The sequence below is a fragment of the Bombyx mori genome, chromosome 19, assembly GCF_030269925.1.
Source record: "Bombyx mori chromosome 19, ASM3026992v2".
In the NCBI taxonomy this organism is placed as follows: Eukaryota; Metazoa; Arthropoda; class Insecta; order Lepidoptera; family Bombycidae; genus Bombyx; species Bombyx mori.
Window position 1 is genome coordinate 9,574,970 of NC_085125.1, and position 17,248 is coordinate 9,592,217.

General features: G+C 36.3%; 2 protein-coding genes across 7 annotated transcripts in view; one reads left to right on the forward strand and one right to left on the reverse strand.

Annotated features, from left to right (window-relative positions):
- On the forward strand, positions 1 to 7,784 carry LOC101736506 (peptidyl-prolyl cis-trans isomerase FKBP8). Of its 2 annotated transcripts, XM_004922350.4 has the most exons (8): positions 1 to 184; positions 329 to 520; positions 931 to 1,074; positions 2,109 to 2,371; positions 3,715 to 3,961; positions 4,143 to 4,433; positions 5,558 to 5,677; positions 6,641 to 7,784. In XM_004922350.4, exons 2-7 carry the CDS (start codon positions 329 to 331, stop codon positions 5,642 to 5,644), a joined length of 1,224 nt encoding a protein of 407 aa, XP_004922407.1. In that variant the 5' UTR covers positions 1 to 184; the 3' UTR covers positions 5,645 to 5,677; positions 6,641 to 7,784. The 2 variants fall into 2 exon arrangements, with proteins under 2 accessions (XP_004922407.1, XP_062530024.1); XM_062674040.1 differs by having other exon boundaries at positions 17 to 184; positions 5,558 to 7,784.
- The window catches only part of LOC101736874 (GPI ethanolamine phosphate transferase 2), a 26,301-nt gene continuing 16,828 nt past the window's right edge, over positions 7,776 to 17,248 (reverse strand). For all 5 annotated transcript variants that reach the window (XM_062674032.1, XM_021350708.3, XM_062674034.1 and 2 more), the window contains 6 exons: positions 16,034 to 16,224; positions 14,667 to 15,256; positions 13,762 to 13,874; positions 11,720 to 12,342; positions 10,391 to 10,563; positions 7,776 to 8,643 (listed from right to left, as the gene is read on the reverse strand). In XM_062674032.1, the coding sequence (XP_062530016.1) occupies positions 8,385 to 8,643; positions 10,391 to 10,563; positions 11,720 to 12,342; positions 13,762 to 13,874; positions 14,667 to 15,256; positions 16,034 to 16,224 (1,949 nt within the window). In that variant the 3' untranslated portion in view covers positions 7,776 to 8,384. The remainder of the gene's footprint in view (positions 8,644 to 10,390; positions 10,564 to 11,719; positions 12,343 to 13,761; positions 13,875 to 14,666; positions 15,257 to 16,033; positions 16,225 to 17,248) is intronic.

Consider the following 17,248-nt stretch of genomic DNA (forward strand, 5'->3'; position numbering starts at 1 on the left):
TCTGAATCTCTAAAATTGAACGAACGACACATATCTAGTGGTCACACTGAATCAAAGCCAAAAACTTGAATTGTCATACTGTCAAATATTCTCTGATTTATTTGTACCTACTTGTTACCTAGTTTTGTTGTGTGTTAATATATAAATATTATCTGTTACTTTCGCTTTCTAGAAACTTTTAAAGGTAAGAGTAAGATAAATGTCCTCTTGATAAATTCAAGTTGCGATGTCGATAAGATGTTTTTCAACATGAAAATAGTTGATTGAATGATAAACATTAACTACGTATTATCTTTACGATCGAACAAACACCACGCTTTATTTACAGATGAGTGAAGAAAGCAAAGCTTTGACGGACAAGTCTGAAAGCAGCTCTTTCGAAGACTTAGCGGCTGCGGCTGCTGAGGAGATCGAGGAAGCGAAACTTGCCGAAGCTGCCGCAGCAGAGAAGGAAAAATCCCCAGAAGTAAAGAATGACGAATGGCAAGATGTTCTTGGGTCCGGAGCTCTGCTTAAAAAGGTTGCTTAAAGTTTAAAAATATTAATCTAAACTTCTTCTTTAAATCAATAGATTAAATAAATAAAAATTTAATTTCGTTCATTACTTAACGATTTATTCACCGAAAAGTTTTTATAATGGGATAAAAAAAACTAAAACCCATAATTTTAATATAAAAAAAAATAACTGTACATGAGGCAAATTTAAAATATTTCAAATATATTTTCCGCTTTTAATTTTTTATTCCAAATTAAACAAGGAAACTTGTATCCAAAGTCTTAATAAAAAGAAGAAAATGTTTAATGGTTAAAATCAAATGCATAAAGTAGTAAAATCACCTCGGAAATTGCATCAATTGACTAAAACTTACAAGAGTATTCTACTGTGGAACATTTGCTACATTTCAAAGCAAAAGAAACTCCCATTTGCAGATATTGAAACAAGGGGATGAAATATCTGGATCCAGACCACAAAGAGGGGACATATGCAGAATCAGCTATGAACTCAAAATAAAAGACAGTAACAACATTGTGGAGAAAAGAGATCAGATAAAAATATATTTAGGAGACAATGAGGTGAGTTAAAACTGATTCTAATATATATTATCTAATAAAGTTTTTTGAAGTGAACTGAAATAATCCTAGAGTCATTAATGTTGACACTGATTTTGGTTTTGTGGTTGGATGATGAGGTTTATCACCCATGTACTAGCGATAGACATTCCAAAACAAATTTAATAATTATGAATAATCTGTGTGAAGATGATTAAAAAAAAGCTTTAGGGCTGCTAATATGAAGCTTTGTCATTTCCAGAAGTTCTTGTTTCTTATTATTCACAGATAATATATTGATGATAATTTTTGGGATTATGAATATATTTAGTACATTTTATCAGTTTCTGCCTTTGAGGGTTTATAGTAAAAAGTATCTTGTAAAGTAGGTGATGCAAAGACTAAAAATGTTTTAAATTTAGGTATATTTTTGTGTTAAAGATCTATTATTTGTTCTTATCAGAAATCTGTTGTGAGCGATATCTTTTCCTTGATTTACTTATATGCATTACTTTATATACTGTAATATGATGGCCATATTGATTAGATAATTTTTGTTTGCATCTTATAAAATTTAAGACTATAGAAATGAATGCATGAAAGTTTTGCAAAAGTGATGAATAGCATTTGAAATCTATATGTCAGTTAAAAATATTCAAAAATATAATTTTATTCAGAAATGAATGATTTTGTAACTTTATATTTTTTTTAGTAAGATGTATTTATATTGTTTCATAATCATTATTATTTATGGGTATTTATAGGATGTATTTATTGATTTTGAGAATTTAAGAATTAAATCATATTTTTGCAGTTTTCTTCTGAGAGGTTCCACTAACCTACTGTCTTTCTTTTTAGGAATGTGTTCCCTTGCACTCTATACATATTGCAAACCAACAAAAAATAACCATAAACATTACAGCAACTATAAACTAATTATAGACGAAAAGTATCTAGGGCAGTTTTGTTCCTAAATAATATCTCTTCTATATAATTGAGTAAAATTATTTTAACTAAAACAACTGAAACTGTTTCATTAAATAAATTTAATATTTTAGGTATTGCAAGGTTTGGACCTAGCATTAACTTTAATGTACAGAGGTGAGGAATGTATTTTGCAACTTGCTCCAAGATTTGCCTATGGAGAAATGGGACTTAAACCAGGTGAGAGCCTTGGATTAGTCGGACAGTGTGATGAACCCAAGTATAAAGGACCTATTATTGGACCAGACACATGGCTTGAAGCCAAATTAGTGCTGCATGATTGGTCAGAAGAACCTGAACACGATGTATTGTCAATAGCGGAAAAAATGGAAATCGGGTAATGTATTTATGTTTCTGTTTCAACTATAATATAATTTTCTACTTTTAATTTATAGCTAAACTAAAATAGAACTAAAAAAAAATATTTCAATTTAATGTTGCTATTATGATTTTACCAGTAGGATACGTAAGCAAAGAAAAACTCATGAAAGTTATGTTGAATTACAATAGTTGTTGGATTTTAAGTTCATAATTAGAATATCCACAGAATAAAGCTTGTGTATTATTTAAAATATATACTACGGCACTGCACTACTAATGCATAGGTTAATGAGCTCCTAGCTCACCTGGTCTTTAGTTTTAAAACCAGAATGCCACCACCCACCTTGAGATATGGGATTGAAGTGTCAATAGTATTGTATAACAGCCTTTTTATTGTTCCATGATTCAGACATAAATGGTGTTGACTACCCTTTCTGACTCACAATGGGCCTCTAACTTATATTTTTTAATTATGATTTTATACCTAAAATATTCAATTATGTTAATTTTGTAGTCTAAATTAGCAAATACGTTGATTTCATAATGCCCTTGAATAATGTTGATATAGCTCAGAATAATATTATCAAGGTCCCACCAAATGTTGCAATAGTTGGTTAAACATGTTGACTGATTAATAATATTTAAATTGGGACAAAACTTTAATATATTCACTTGGTGCTATTTTAAGGGTAAGTTGGTATTTAAAAACATATTGCATTGAAGTTGGCCATGTCTTAATCAGTAAGACGCCAGTCCAACTCATATAGATTGATGCAATATTTTGCAACTATATATATTTATTTCAAGCCTTGCAAGGATTTTTCAAAAAACTTATTAACCTTTAAGCTTTATCAAAAGCAGATAGAACATCGTGTAATAAAAATAAAAATTGTGTAAAAAAAATGCTTATTTATCCGTGGCAGGTTATTAGAGCTGGGGTATATATAACACCATCCACATGTTTTATGTTGAGTGGCGACATTCCTATTGTATTTTCTACGGATTCCATTATCTATTTCACTAATTAATGAGTCATGACTAATTTGTGAAATTGTCATGACCAATGTAGAACAAAAAAAATATGCAAATGTTTAAAAAATATATAATATGAAAAAATTGCCTGCATTTTACTTGTAAAGATAAGCTTATGAGCCCGAAAACAGAGTTTACTAATAGCTATTTATTAGTTCAATTACTTAAGTCTGATTACTTGTGAAATATGGAGAGTTTTGTATGTTCGTATTCAATTTGTTGGTACTATGTTATTATATACTCACTATAATATTAATACCATCACCCAACCGGACAAAAAGAACAAAGTATCAAACGCATTGTAATTTGTTTAAAAAAATATTTCAGAATTCGTCGTAGAGCCCGCGGTAACTGGTGGTACGGTCGTGATGAACCACAACTAGCGGTGCAGCTATATCGGAGAGCTCTCGACATTCTGGACGAAAGCGAAGGAGGGATCACTGATCCCACGCCGTCTGGGGAACTCACATTCGCTAACCAGGCACTGAAAGAGTTGCTGGATGAACGACTCAGGGTTCATAACAACATGGCTGCTGCTCAACTCAAGGCCGGAGCTTATGAAGCTGCTTTACAGGTACGCCGTGTGACAGATTTAAAAAATGTACAAAGGTACTCATTTAATACAAAATTGCAATAAATTTTAACGAAATTTTGATTAAAAATAGTAAAAATTTACTATATATTAGACACGAACTGTTTTCGTTTGAAATATAAAAGTTGATTCGCCATAAAAATACGTTTATTAAATATTTTAGGCCGTAACCAGAGTACTTTCATGTCAACCGAAAAACGCTAAAGCTCTTTATCGCAAATCACGCATTCTATCTGCGATGGGACGGAACCCTGAAGCCCTGGAGGCAGCTAAAGCAGCGGCGGCCGCAGCCCCCGAGGATACTGGTGCTAAAAAAGAATTACAACGATGCGAACAAAGAGCTTCTAGGGATCGTTCTGTGGAAAGGAAACTGGCTAAACGTATGCTGGGCACTACTGACGTGTCGGCGAAAAGCGATGCACCCTCTCCCGATAAGAAACCTTCCAGGTCTAAGGTTAGTTTGGCAATGTGTTAATGTTGAAGTGTTTTTGTGTATCTTAAAAAATGCTATACTTCATCAAGTACATTTTTTTATGGCTCATTCCCCTCTTTAGATTTACCCGTTTTGAAATGGAGGTCTTACTGCATGGTACACTGATGCTGTCAGACCTCAATTGCATTGACGAAGTTTGTCAGTAGGGGCATTTTGAGAATTTCAAAATGAGACTGTTTATTCTGATCATCGTATTTTGAAGCTGAGGTCTTGGATAGCGAGGGCCTTTAATATGATATACCAATCATTTTTCTATAGCCAGAAATGTTCTGGAGCATTTATCTGTTTGTGGCCTCATGTAGCGTACAGGTGTCAGCAAACACTTTTTCCCGTCGGTGTCGTAAAACCGACTAAGAGATTCATAAGAAACGGCAAAAGGAAGATCTTCCACCTAGCCAGTGAAATCGCTCGGTAGATTGACGGTCCGAATGGAATTCTTCGAAGTTTATATACTACTAGCTGACCCGGCAGACTTCGTAGTGCCTCAATCGATAAATAAAAGACCTAAGCTTTTGTATAAAATAAACTTAAAACAAACAAAAGGAATCCGTCTGATGGGGGACACATCAAAGGGAAAACAAAATTGTTATTTTTATTTAATTTCGAGCACTTTCATATTTATCTACATTTTAAACCTTCTCTGGACTTCCACAAATAATTCAAGACCAAAATTAGCCAAATCGGTCAAGCCGTTTTCATGTTATGTCGTGACAACGGAAAACGGGTTTCATTTTTATATATATAGATATGTATATAGTATATCTAGTTCGCATCGATAGGTACTACCACCCCGCGCACTATTTCTGCCGTGAAGCAGTAATGCGTTTCGGCTTGAAGGGTGGGGCAACTCTTGTAACTATACTGAGACCTTAGAACTTATATCCCAAAGTGGGTGGCGCATTTACGTTGTAGATGGCTCCAGTAACCACTGAACACCAGTGGGCTGTGAGCTCGTCCACACATCTAAAGCAATAAAAAAAAACTTGTCTTGAAATTGTCATGAGATTCTGGCATAGTGTCCAATAACTTGTGTTCTGTGATAGCTACCACTAAACTAGCTTTTAATTTTATTTATGATTCTGCAGATCCTAGTGTGGGGCTCGCTTCTGCTCAGCTTGTTGGTGGGTGTCGCCAGCGTCCTCGTATACAGATATAAAATGCAGGCGCACTGACGCGACGTTCATTTTACGATGTTTAGAACATATGTAAGTAAATACCCTATTATCAGTACATAATGTATTATATTCTATATTGTTCCCTCACTGCTGAGGATCTCGACCACATATGACCTTCCTCCATAGTGTTCGGTCATGGGTGGCATGGATCGCATGGTTCCAGACTATTACCAAGTGCTTCTCTTACTAGATCTGACCATCTGGCTGGTGTTACTGGTATACTGTATTAAAACTTCCTAAATACAACGATCAGGATACTAACCTGTGTTATGTTTATGGATTTTAAAAAAACTCTTTCTAACCAGGAAATGAAAATTTTGGTAAACTATAGTACATTGTGCACCAAGGGAGACAAGTTGGACATTGCCTCCCGCGTGTAAAATAGCAAACACGTGGCAGGGAATGTCCAACTTTTCTCCCGCGGTGCACATACTATTTTTTCTCCTACCAGGCCGAAAGTTCGTGAAGTACCGAGCCGGGGTCCAAGGGTGAAGCCCAGGTGGGGGCAGGGGGGCGGAGCCCCCCCTTACTCATAAAAAAAAACCAATTTCACTGTTTTTTTATTTTTAAATAGTACTACTACTAATTAAATAAGAACTGTCTGATGAACTCATCTTTGTTCAATACTTCACTATTAAATTTTATTGCCTTTTGTTTATTTCACTTTTACACTAAACACAATATTGTAAATTACCCGAGCACAACAATGGCGGAGAATTTTAGGTGCGTGAGAGCAGACGTAGACACTAACGCGCATGCGCACTTGTACCCAGGGAGAAAAAGTTACACTTTCTTCCCTGTAAAGCGGGACGAAAACCGAACTTTCGGCGTAGGTAGGAGAAAAAAATAATATTCATGTTACTGGGAAAATTCTGAATTTTTTTAAATATTCAATAGGATCAGTATCAAAAATGGAACATTTAAGTGAATCAAGTTTGAACACTATCAATGACTAAAAAAAACATTTCATGCTAAACATTTACCATTTTCCAGTTAATGGAGATTTTGTTGGTGTGGAGTGAATTAGTCGGTGGAAGGTGCACATTATACTTAAGGACACCATAATACGCTGATACTACTGACTTGATTACTAAAAGATATATGACTTCAATATTCGCTGTTGTGTTAGTATTAATAAATATCACAGTTAGGCATTGTTATATAATAAACAATATAATTAAACAAAACTCAAGTAGAACTTGCTGTCAACTTAGATAGCTAACTTCAGTTCTAATAGTAAGGAGTCTTGTTGATGTGCTCAATATCAATTTATTATAAATCAATATTAGGATGCATACGTTTGATGTTGATAATACTTGATATTATAAAAATTTAAATCATTAATCAATATAAGAAGTACATATTATCGAAAATTACTTGAAATAGATGTAAAAAAAAAATTCAGCTGTTACATAATATGAATATCATGTGATTTTTATTCGTCCCATATCCTTAGAAGTTGCAGTTTTAGTATCACTTAGGTAATTCTATTCTTGTTTGTATTGTAAAAAGGGTATAGGCTTAGGTAAATGAATACTGCTTTGAGAAAACTATTTACAATTGCACATTATTATTTTCCATAATATAGTTTTTTTTTTAATAATTATATTTCGTTTTCGAGATTTTTAATATTGAAAAGCCTTAGGGTAACATAAAATGTAAAGGCAAAAATATCTGTTGTAATTTGATTTAAAATTGTGTTTTAAATTCACTAGTCATCATTAAACTTTTAAACAGCCTGTATAATGTATGTGTTTGTGTCAGAACTCACGACTGGTGCCAAACATGTACATATGTATTTATTTGATTATTTATAATTAATATTAATGATACTGTAAACGTATAAAAATATATTTTTTGACTATTTTCTACATAAGAGACAAAGTCATTCCAATTGTATTTTCAAGGAATATGTTTGATAATACTTTTTTTATATTTTTATTTCGCTTCAATCGTTTCGCTAAGAGCTGCATTTAAAATCTCAGTCTTGGGAGTTTTAACACAGTTTAAACCCTAATATGTATATATAATGTATATTTTTATACTATGTTTCTTGTTCGCAAACATCATCAAGCATCACAATAATAGTTTTCATCCTTCAAAAAAAAAAAGGTTCTGAATAAAGAAATTTATCAAACACTTGTTTTATTTAAAAATATACATATACAAAAATTATGGTTTCGCATACTTATGTTGCTATTTATACATATTATAGGAATGCAGTCATCTATGATTCCATAGTTCCTTAGACTAATTAACATCAACGATGGCTGCCTGTGTTTTAAAACCGTAATATTATAAAAGTGTATTATCTATGATAGTAATTACATACATGTACTGACGTACTTTCTTTCAGCTTAAAACGCCTGCGCGTGTGGCTCCGCCATGCGGGCGACGAACTAAGCTCAAGTGTTAGAACCTTCGCCTAACCACAGCATCATTTAATTTTTATTAGTCACGTTTAATGTGTACGTAACTATGTTCACCCACAGCTGTGTATTCACTGTAACTATACTTGAGACTTTAGAACTTATATCTCAAGGTGGGTGGCGCATTTACGTTGTATATTTCTATGGGCTCCACAAACCTCTTAACACCAGGTGGGCTGTGAGCATGTCCACTAACAAAAAAAAAAAAAAAATTCAGCCAAACCATCCTTGTAAAAAATATACAAATTCATAAAACAATCATATCATTTTCAACTTTATTATATTACACTTTTCTGCTTTGTTAATACTTACCTCAGTCCTGATCTAGTGATTAGTACTCTAGCCAGCCAACTCGTAACATGCGTTAAAAAAATAATATAACCTATGGTAGCTAACGCCTGTACACCAAAGACTGTTGCAACGAAATCGTATAATAGTTTAGGAGAGAAGACAGACCACACAAATAAATGGTGTCGAAATATTGTCGCTATCACTGTATATAAGACGACAGCGTATACTCTGTGGAGCGCCAATATGTTTGTAGCCCGCCATATTGATTTTAAGTACCTGTAAGAAATTTTAAAATGTTAAATTTGTGATGAATTGCTGTGACATTTATGTGGAGTTCACGACTTGGAGTTTTAACTACTTTTACGGTTTAAGTTTCACCTTTTTATAACTAGTGGTCCCTCAGTATTCGAAAGGGGAATGCCCACTCTCCATAGTGTGCTAGGCCCAAGATGGACATCGAATATTACTATAAAAATGTACTGATTCAAATTCTTAAATGTATTGGATATCTAAAAAATATATTTAAATTAACGCCACTATTATAAAAAATATAATAAAAATAGAAACTCGTTTTGAAGTTAATTTTCTATATAAATAAGTGTCGGATTGTGAGATACTTCAAGAACTTTTCTTTTCTTAATGTTTAAGATGTTCCTAATGTATTTTTATCCAATACGGTATAAAAAAACCCACTTAATTCTTTAAATATCTATATTTTCTTCATCTTCATACACAATTAGTAAATTATCTAAAAATAGCAAAGGAGAGCATATACACGGTTTTAAATCTCGATCAGGGTAAAACCACAATTCACACAATGTTTTTTAGTCGTAGTATGAAACGTTAATGATAAAAGTGAAATAAATCGAAGAAAAATCAAAACACAACCATTTTGTACGCAAGCACAACACCTCAAGCAGCAAGCGAAGTGTCAGTCGGTCAGATTAAATTCAGTGTTGTCAGTATTAAGAAAAATAATTACATGAAATTCATATATCGATTATTTTTTTAAATAACCGATAATTTATTTATATCTTAATCTTTTTTTTACGAGTACACATTATTTTTTATGTTTTTGTTTTAGTTGTACATATTTAAATAACAATACTAGTAAAGTTTTTTTTATTGCTTAGATGGGTGGACGAGCTCACAGACACCCTGGTGTTGCTAAGTGGTTCCTCGAGCCCACATACACCTACAACATAAATGCGCCACCCACCTTGAGATATAAGTTCTAAGGTCTCAAGTATAGTTACAAGTTAAAGTCCAATGGGTATGTCTTCGATGTTATTTTATGTGCATAAAATCCATTAAAATCTATTGATTAATGTTAATACTTAAAATGATTTATTTATATACTCAAAATATTTACTTCAAACGTAAAAGGTTTTGAAGCTGGCAATATTTTCCCCGCAAAAATCAAAATCCTTGTTTTTTCAATAGAGCTACTTTTTTTAAAGTACTTATTGTAAACTGTAGTGGCGCTCATTTGGAAGGAAGTAAATGCATATTTATTTATGACAAAATTAATGCACTAAGTCACTAAGTATTTTTTCTATAATCTATTGTCCGCTTTGGGCCTAAAATGGGCATTCCCCTTTGACTATAATTAATTGAAATTATAAGTTTGAACATTATTAAGGTTCTAATTTCAAAGACTATTATACTTCTATAATCAAATATTTCACCAATAGACAACTATAGACAAATAATAATAAAGATTAGTAGTTTGTATGTACGAATTGCGATAATCATTTTGAAGTCGTCGTGGCCTAAAGGCTAAGACGTCCGTTACATTCGTATCTAGCGATGCACCGGTGTTCGAATCCCGCTGGCGGGTACCAATTTTTTCTAATGAAAGACGTACTTGACAAATGCTCACGATTGACTTCCACGGTGAAGGAATAACATCGTGTAATAAAAATCAAATCAGCAAAATTATAATTTGCGTAATTATCACTTCATCACTTAACACCGACTGTGAGCTCGTCCACCCGTCTAACTACTGGGTACTATCACTTACTGTTGCCAATCGCGGGCCTCCGCAGCGAGGGTGCAGAACAGCACGGCGCCAGCCAGCGCGGGTCCGGCGTACGCGTGGAGCCCCATGCGCGTCGCCACCCTCACAGGGCTGTACTCGCGCAGACCAACATACCCCGACCCCAGGTCCACAGACGCCAGACTGTTCGAATTACCCTGTCAAAATAACATACCATCAGCGGAGTCGAGCCGATCACTGTTGTCGTCGAACCCGTCGCTTGCGACGAAGGATTCGACGATTAAATTAACCCACAGCCACAGCCCACTGAGTTTCTCGCCGGGTCTTCTCAGTGGGTCGCGTTTCCGATCCGGTGGTAGATTCTGGTAAGCACGGCTCTTGTTAGGGTTCGTGTTAGCGACGTCGTCAGGTTTGAGCCCCGTGAGTTCACCTACTAGTTAAGGTTACGCTGAAATAGCCTCTCAAGGCTCCAGATAGTTAGGAAAAAAAAGGAGTCGAGACATACCGAACCGAGCCGAAATAAAAAAAAACTTTTTGAATATCGTCGCTGTCAAACCAAAATCTGCTATGTGCAAAAACTCTAATTTGAATTAACAAGTAAAAAAATTTACGTATAAAATGTTTATATGAATGTGAATTTTTAAGAACTTGTATCAAATGAAAGCTATAGATAAATATTAAAGCTATAGAAACATAACAGTTTTTTATACGGTAGATAGGGCTGTGAACTATACAAAAAGATCAAAAAGTAAAAATCTCAAAAAGTGCACATAGCAGATTTAGGTTTGACAACAACGATATATTTCTTTTAAGTCAGATAAAAAAACAATCGAAAATTTTTATAATACACGAAATTAACCCAAAGGGCCTTAGGAGTCATTGGCTATATACTGATAATCAAGCGAACAATTTTTCGGGCGAATTACACTGTATTACAGCCTTTCCCAATGTGGGCGACGCCCCTTTGTGAGCGCTGTAGGCCTAAAGGGGGGCTACGACCCAGAAAAAAGAGGGCGTTGTGTAGAGCCTTGGGAGGCGATTTGTAATTTCATCTAATAGGACTCTTAGACATCGACTTAGCTCTGGCTATAGTGGTTTCTAAATGGTGAAAAAGCGGAGGCGCTAAAAAAATATTTATTCTCAAAGTGGGCAGTAGACAAAATAAGTTTGGGAGCCCCTTTTAGTTTTTTAACGCTGGGGAATCCATTTATTACTAAGCCCCATCGAGCTTTGGAAAAAAAACCCATTCGGAGCCCTTGCTGTATTAGATGATAGCTATATTTGACCCCTTTAAGTGCATATACGTATGAGATGTTTTCCGTGCAGAGTCATAGTTGCAACAAGTCTTCTTACCTGATAGAAGAAGAACAGTATCCCGATCCACATGTGCACCAGCGTCCTGCTCAGAACGTCCGCGACGTCCGTGTTCCTAGCGGACCTCCGATCCAGCAGTTTATGGTCCACACATTTCGAACTCACGACACACGTAATGTATACACTGGGCACCATTACCACGTTGTGCGGTCTCATCAGCAACAGTATTACTAGCATCATATTATTGAGCATCAGATGCGAAAGCGAACGAGCGAGATTCAGTTTGACTTCCTCGACGTTCCACGGCTCCTCAATTGTCGGATCGTAGATATAATCTTCAGTTTTTGTCTTAGGTTTCACGTAATCGAACTTTTTGCTGTTCATTGCGTGCTCGGCGGGATGGACGCCGCAGCTTTTGAAGAATCCAACGTAAGTGATGATCTCGTATATGAACTGGGCCATTAGGATTCCCCAGAAAACGCTGACGATTATAATGGGGTCCCAGGTCTTCATGTCCTCGAAGGGTGCGTGCACGGCGTGCGTGGCAACCCTGTAGCAGAAGGTGCAGGTCGCGGCCGCGGCCGTCAGCGCCGTGTGGATGTACATCAAGTTATTCGTGTAAACGAGATTGTGGACACATATTAATACTGTCATTATAGTTCCTGAAACACAGAAAGGAGGTCTAAATTAAAAAAAATATAATATACAGTAAAATCTCCTTATTCACGCTTCCTTCATTCGCGTTTTCACTATTCGCGAATTAAAACAAATATGTACGACCCAATTCCTATATTCGCGGCTAAAATTTTCTTTATTCGCGGATTTAATAAATATGTACATATACACCACTATTTTTAAATTAGAACAAAACATTTAACTGGGCTCTTAAGTATCTTTAACTAATCAAACATGTGTAGTTAAAAAAATTAAATACAAAATGTGTGCAATTCACACGTGGTAGAAGTGAAACCTTCCAAAATTAAAATACAATTATCCTAAACGTCTTAAGTATATGTAAAATTTTGTCATTAGTAAATAATTGTAAGGTAGAGCCCTCTGTGAATTGATATTTTAATTTCACGTATAATCCTATAGTAAAATTCACTACAAGAGCTTTCATACACACGTTAGTATTAAAAAATCTCACAGATGGCGCTGTATTAAATAGTATGTATATTTCTGTCTCATTCTTTGCTGGCTTCATCCTACACATTTTTGTATTTGTGTCTCTTACCTGTCGTTTTTTCCGTTGCATTCGGTTTGAAATCACAACGATTCTAAAGAAGTTTTCACTTCAAAAAAACAATAAGTCTCAAAACTGACCACAAAAATACGTAATAATTGGTAAATGCTAAATAACTAAGTTAATGACCGATAGTAGGTACGTGCGGCGGCGTTTGGATCCTGCGGACCGAATGGTAAACAGTCGATGTCGCCTAAAACACGTTATAACGGATCCTCCCAATCCACTAACGGTGCTGTTAGGTACCTCAAGCACCGGTTATTGCGAGTAAACTAACCCACAGCCACAGCCCACTGAGTTTCTCGCCGGATCTTCTAAGTGGGTCGGGTTTCCGATCCGGTGGTAGATTCTGCGAAGCACTGCTCTTGCTAGGGTTCGTGTTAGCAACGTCGTCAGATTTGAACCCCGTGAGCTCACCTACTAGTTAAGGTTACGCTAAAATGGTCTTTCAAAACCATCAGCTTAGGCAGGAAGAAAAAAAACTTCAGAGGTGTCAAGGGACACCCGGATGGAACGAAGTTCCTTTCGATTAATTAGTGAAGGAATTGTAATTTTTTTTTTAAGTTATAATAATAAATTACGGCATTATGAAGAAGAAAAAAACAATACTATGAATTATATTACTATTGTTGAAACGCTATCTCGAGAAACTGTACTCATTACGCGGACCAATCGGATACGAGCAATGTCACGCGATAAGCCCCTACACGTTGATTGGTCAGAATGACGGATCTAAAAAGTGTTGTGACAACTTTTTGTAAGAATTTTTTCCGTCTAGCCCCCTTTCACAACGCGCGATAAGGAACTTCGTTAAAAAAAAATATCGTTTAGCACTTACCAATGATCACGTGGAGTTCTAAGTATAGCGAGTTCTCAGGTTCGTTGAGCCAGTCCGCTGTGTCCGGCAGGAACAACCAGCGGTCCCCGGTCTGGTTCATGGTGCGCAAATATCTGAAATTATTTCACGTAATTATTCTAAATATCAATGCTTAGCTGGACGAATGAGCTCACGGCTCATCTATACTAATATTAGAAAGAGGAAAGATTTGTTTGTTTGTTTGTATTGAATAAGCTCCGAAACTACTGAACCGATTTGAAAAATTCTTTCACTGTTTGGAATCTACACTATACCCGAGTGACATAGGCTATAATGTTTTTTGAAAAAAAATTAGGGATCCTTACTAAAACTCCAATAATGTAACTCAAGGTGTAAAAAAAATTACCTAAAATATTCTTTAAATCGCGTGCCCTGCGAAAACTATTGATGATAGAATAAAATAATGTACTACGACTTTGTAGAACACATTGTTATTTACAAAAAGTGTCGGGAAGTGTTCTTTTATATAAAAAAATAAAATAACGTCAAATATCGTTGAAATTTTTGTTCAAGACCGGAGCGGAGCCGGAGCGGGCCGCTAGTCTGGTATCAAATGAGAACGATGTTGAGATCTGAATTATATTGTGTACCGAATTATGTCGCACGCTTCGCATCGGAACGCATTACTGTTTCACGGCAGGTCTCAGCAGGATGATGGTACCTACCTACCCTTCAACATGTCTAGAACATTAAAACTAATGTATCTATATAATTATACCATATCTATTAAAACTACTACTTGTATTAAATCCTCCTTGTAAAATATTAAATGTACCTTTGTGCTTAAAGCTGATTAAACAAAGAAATAAATAAATAAAAAAAATCCTGCTTATGGTATTTAATTATTGATAATATATTTCACTAACCTATGTAAGGCTATGAGTAGGACCCATTTCGGGACAATACTGATACCGACGGCGCTCATTTTCTCATCTAAGCCAGGTTTCTCTTGTACTTCAGTCGCGCCGGTCATCTTCTTACTCCAATACATAACGACAACCACGATGCTCCGTATCAAAACGAAAAACATGAATGTGTTCCAGAAGAAATACCACGTCATGTGCTCTTCCTCGATGAAACTCGTGCCGAAGAAAGACCACGCATGGAAAACTGTCCCGCCGATCAGTAGAAAATCGATCGCGTTCAGCTCGTTTAGCGACGACAGATTTTTTATTCTCTCGATGCCGGTTTTCATGATGAAGTATGTTATTGTGAACGCTGCCGCGACGACTAAAAGGACCGGTAGCCAGAGCCCGTTGAACGAGCACAGCTGACTTTTGGTTTCGGTTATGAAACAGGCGACGATCAAGCCGCTACCGGACAAGCAGAGCATGAATAGAAACGCCACTATTCTACCGGCGTTAGAGCTTTGGTAGCCTCGCTTCGTCGTACTGTGTTTCCTGCTGTGGTCCGGCTGGAGTGAGTATAGAGTTACGCACAGAAGCGACGCGACAATCTGCAATGTAAAATGTAAAATCAATCGAGTTGTACTTTTTTTTCCTGATAGCCTCGAGGCTATATCAGCGATGCCCTAGTGTGTAGGTGAGCTCTCGGGACTCAAACCAGAGGTGTCGCTAACAGTGGCCCTAACGAGAACAGTGCTTCGCAGAATCTACCACCGAAAAGAGGTGTTGTACTACGGATACGGCTTCACATTCGCGGTCGAAATTTGGGGAAAAGGCATTGGAATAAAAATAAATTTAAGATTAGTTTTTTTCCCCTATCTATGCTGATAGCCTATATCAGCGTTACTCTAGCGTGTAGGTGAGCGTTCGGGGCTCAAACCGGAGGTAACATTAGTGTGACGAATGTACGTACGTATAAGGTAGTAGATTATTTTGACCACAAATGACGTCACACTTTACGAAGTTATTTTCAGTCGAGTTTTGTAGTTCAAATGACGGATTTGAAAATAAGATCGGGTCGTTCGGTATTGATTTGTTCCTAATGATGATAAATAGCTCGAGAATGAATTTCTTCTTCTTCTTCTTATCAGCCTACAGACGTCCACTGCTGGACATAGGCCTCCCCCACGCCTCGCCACAAAGACCGGCCCTTCGCTGCCTGCATCCAGCGGATCCCCGCGAATCTCAGTAGATCGTCGGTCCATCTTGTGGGAGGCCTACCCACGCAAGTCTTCCGGTACGCGATCGCCACTCAAGAACTTTCTGGCCCCAACGGCCATCCGTTCGTAGAGAATGAATTTAATTAAAATTATTTAAATGCAACTTACAAAATAAAGCAGTATTATAGCAACTACTATAGAGAACATGTCGAAGTCGACCGTGGTTCCGTTGAGGTACTCGGTCATCTCCGCCAGCGACTGTTCGTAGAACTCTTTTGATATTTTCGCGGCGCTTTGCTGACCGGTCGCCAAATAGTGGGCAAATTGATTTTCGGCCCTCTCGAATTGCTTGTAAAACTCTATAAGAAAGGACACAGTTGTTTTAGTAACAAAGAATAAATTTTATGTATATAGGTATTTAATGTCTAACGTTTTATAGACAGCCGTTATTCTAGTTTTTTTTTATGATTGAAAGGTTACTGGTGGCCCAGAGGCCTTTCCAGTTTCACCAGGACAGGTGGGCGAGCAAATGCTCACCCAGGAGGGGTGTGATTTGCTAACAACTGCCCGAGCGCCTCCGAAGGAGGCCTAACAACTCAAGAGCAATTGCTTCGCGAATGAATCTACTACCGGCTGATGCTTGGGTTAGTTTGCACGTCGACCTCTTTGTCGAGTTCTACGAGTACGTTATTCTAGTGCAATTGGGACCTTTATCACGTTATAAAGTGGGTCGGAATAATCACCATTAGCATTATATTCAATCGTACAATAAAAATCGAGCCTGCAAAAATTATAATTTGGGTGATTATTGGCAATAGGGCGTTTTATGAACCCGCCTGGGCCACAGCCCTGTCTATTTATACCGCGAAGCAGTAATGCGTTCTGGTATCCAGGGTGGGAGAATTTTTATTTAATACAGTTGAGACATTAGCAGACTGTTATGACTGTCGGTACTTGAACCATAGTACCATGGTTCACTTGCGGACTATCAATAATACTGATAGCCTGTTACGTAAATATAAGGTAGAATTTGTATGAAATAATATCATAATCTTAGTTGAGAAGGCCTACTTGTTTGTTAATACATATTCTTTGTTTATTTTATTGTTTTTTCATTAATGAATTATTATAATTATCATTATTATGGGACACCGAGGCGGGTGGCAGTCCCCGGTCACCTGTCGAAACTATAAAAATACTAGTGATAGAACATCATCTTCTAGTTTATTTCTGCTGCGAATTAGTCGTCTGATTTAGATCTCTTGTCACTAGGCGGAGGGTAGTTTTCATTTTTTTATGGGTTTTTTATGGGCGACACTTAACACCTAGGTGGGCTGTGAGACAAAAAAGGCTCAAACAAAACATGTATATCAATTTTGAAGC

Bases quoted from the DNA above. Each gene is read 5' to 3' on its own strand.
- LOC101736506 (XM_004922350.4), top strand. From the start codon at position 329: ATGAGTGAAGAAAGCAAAGCTTTGACGGACAAGTCTGAAAGCAGCTCT. The intron at 521-930 runs GTTGCTTAAAGT...TCCCATTTGCAG, and splicing joins CCGGAGCTCTGCTTAAAAAG to ATATTGAAACAAGGGGATGA. The intron at 4,434-5,557 runs GTTAGTTTGGCA...ATGATTCTGCAG, and splicing joins AGAAACCTTCCAGGTCTAAG to ATCCTAGTGTGGGGCTCGCT.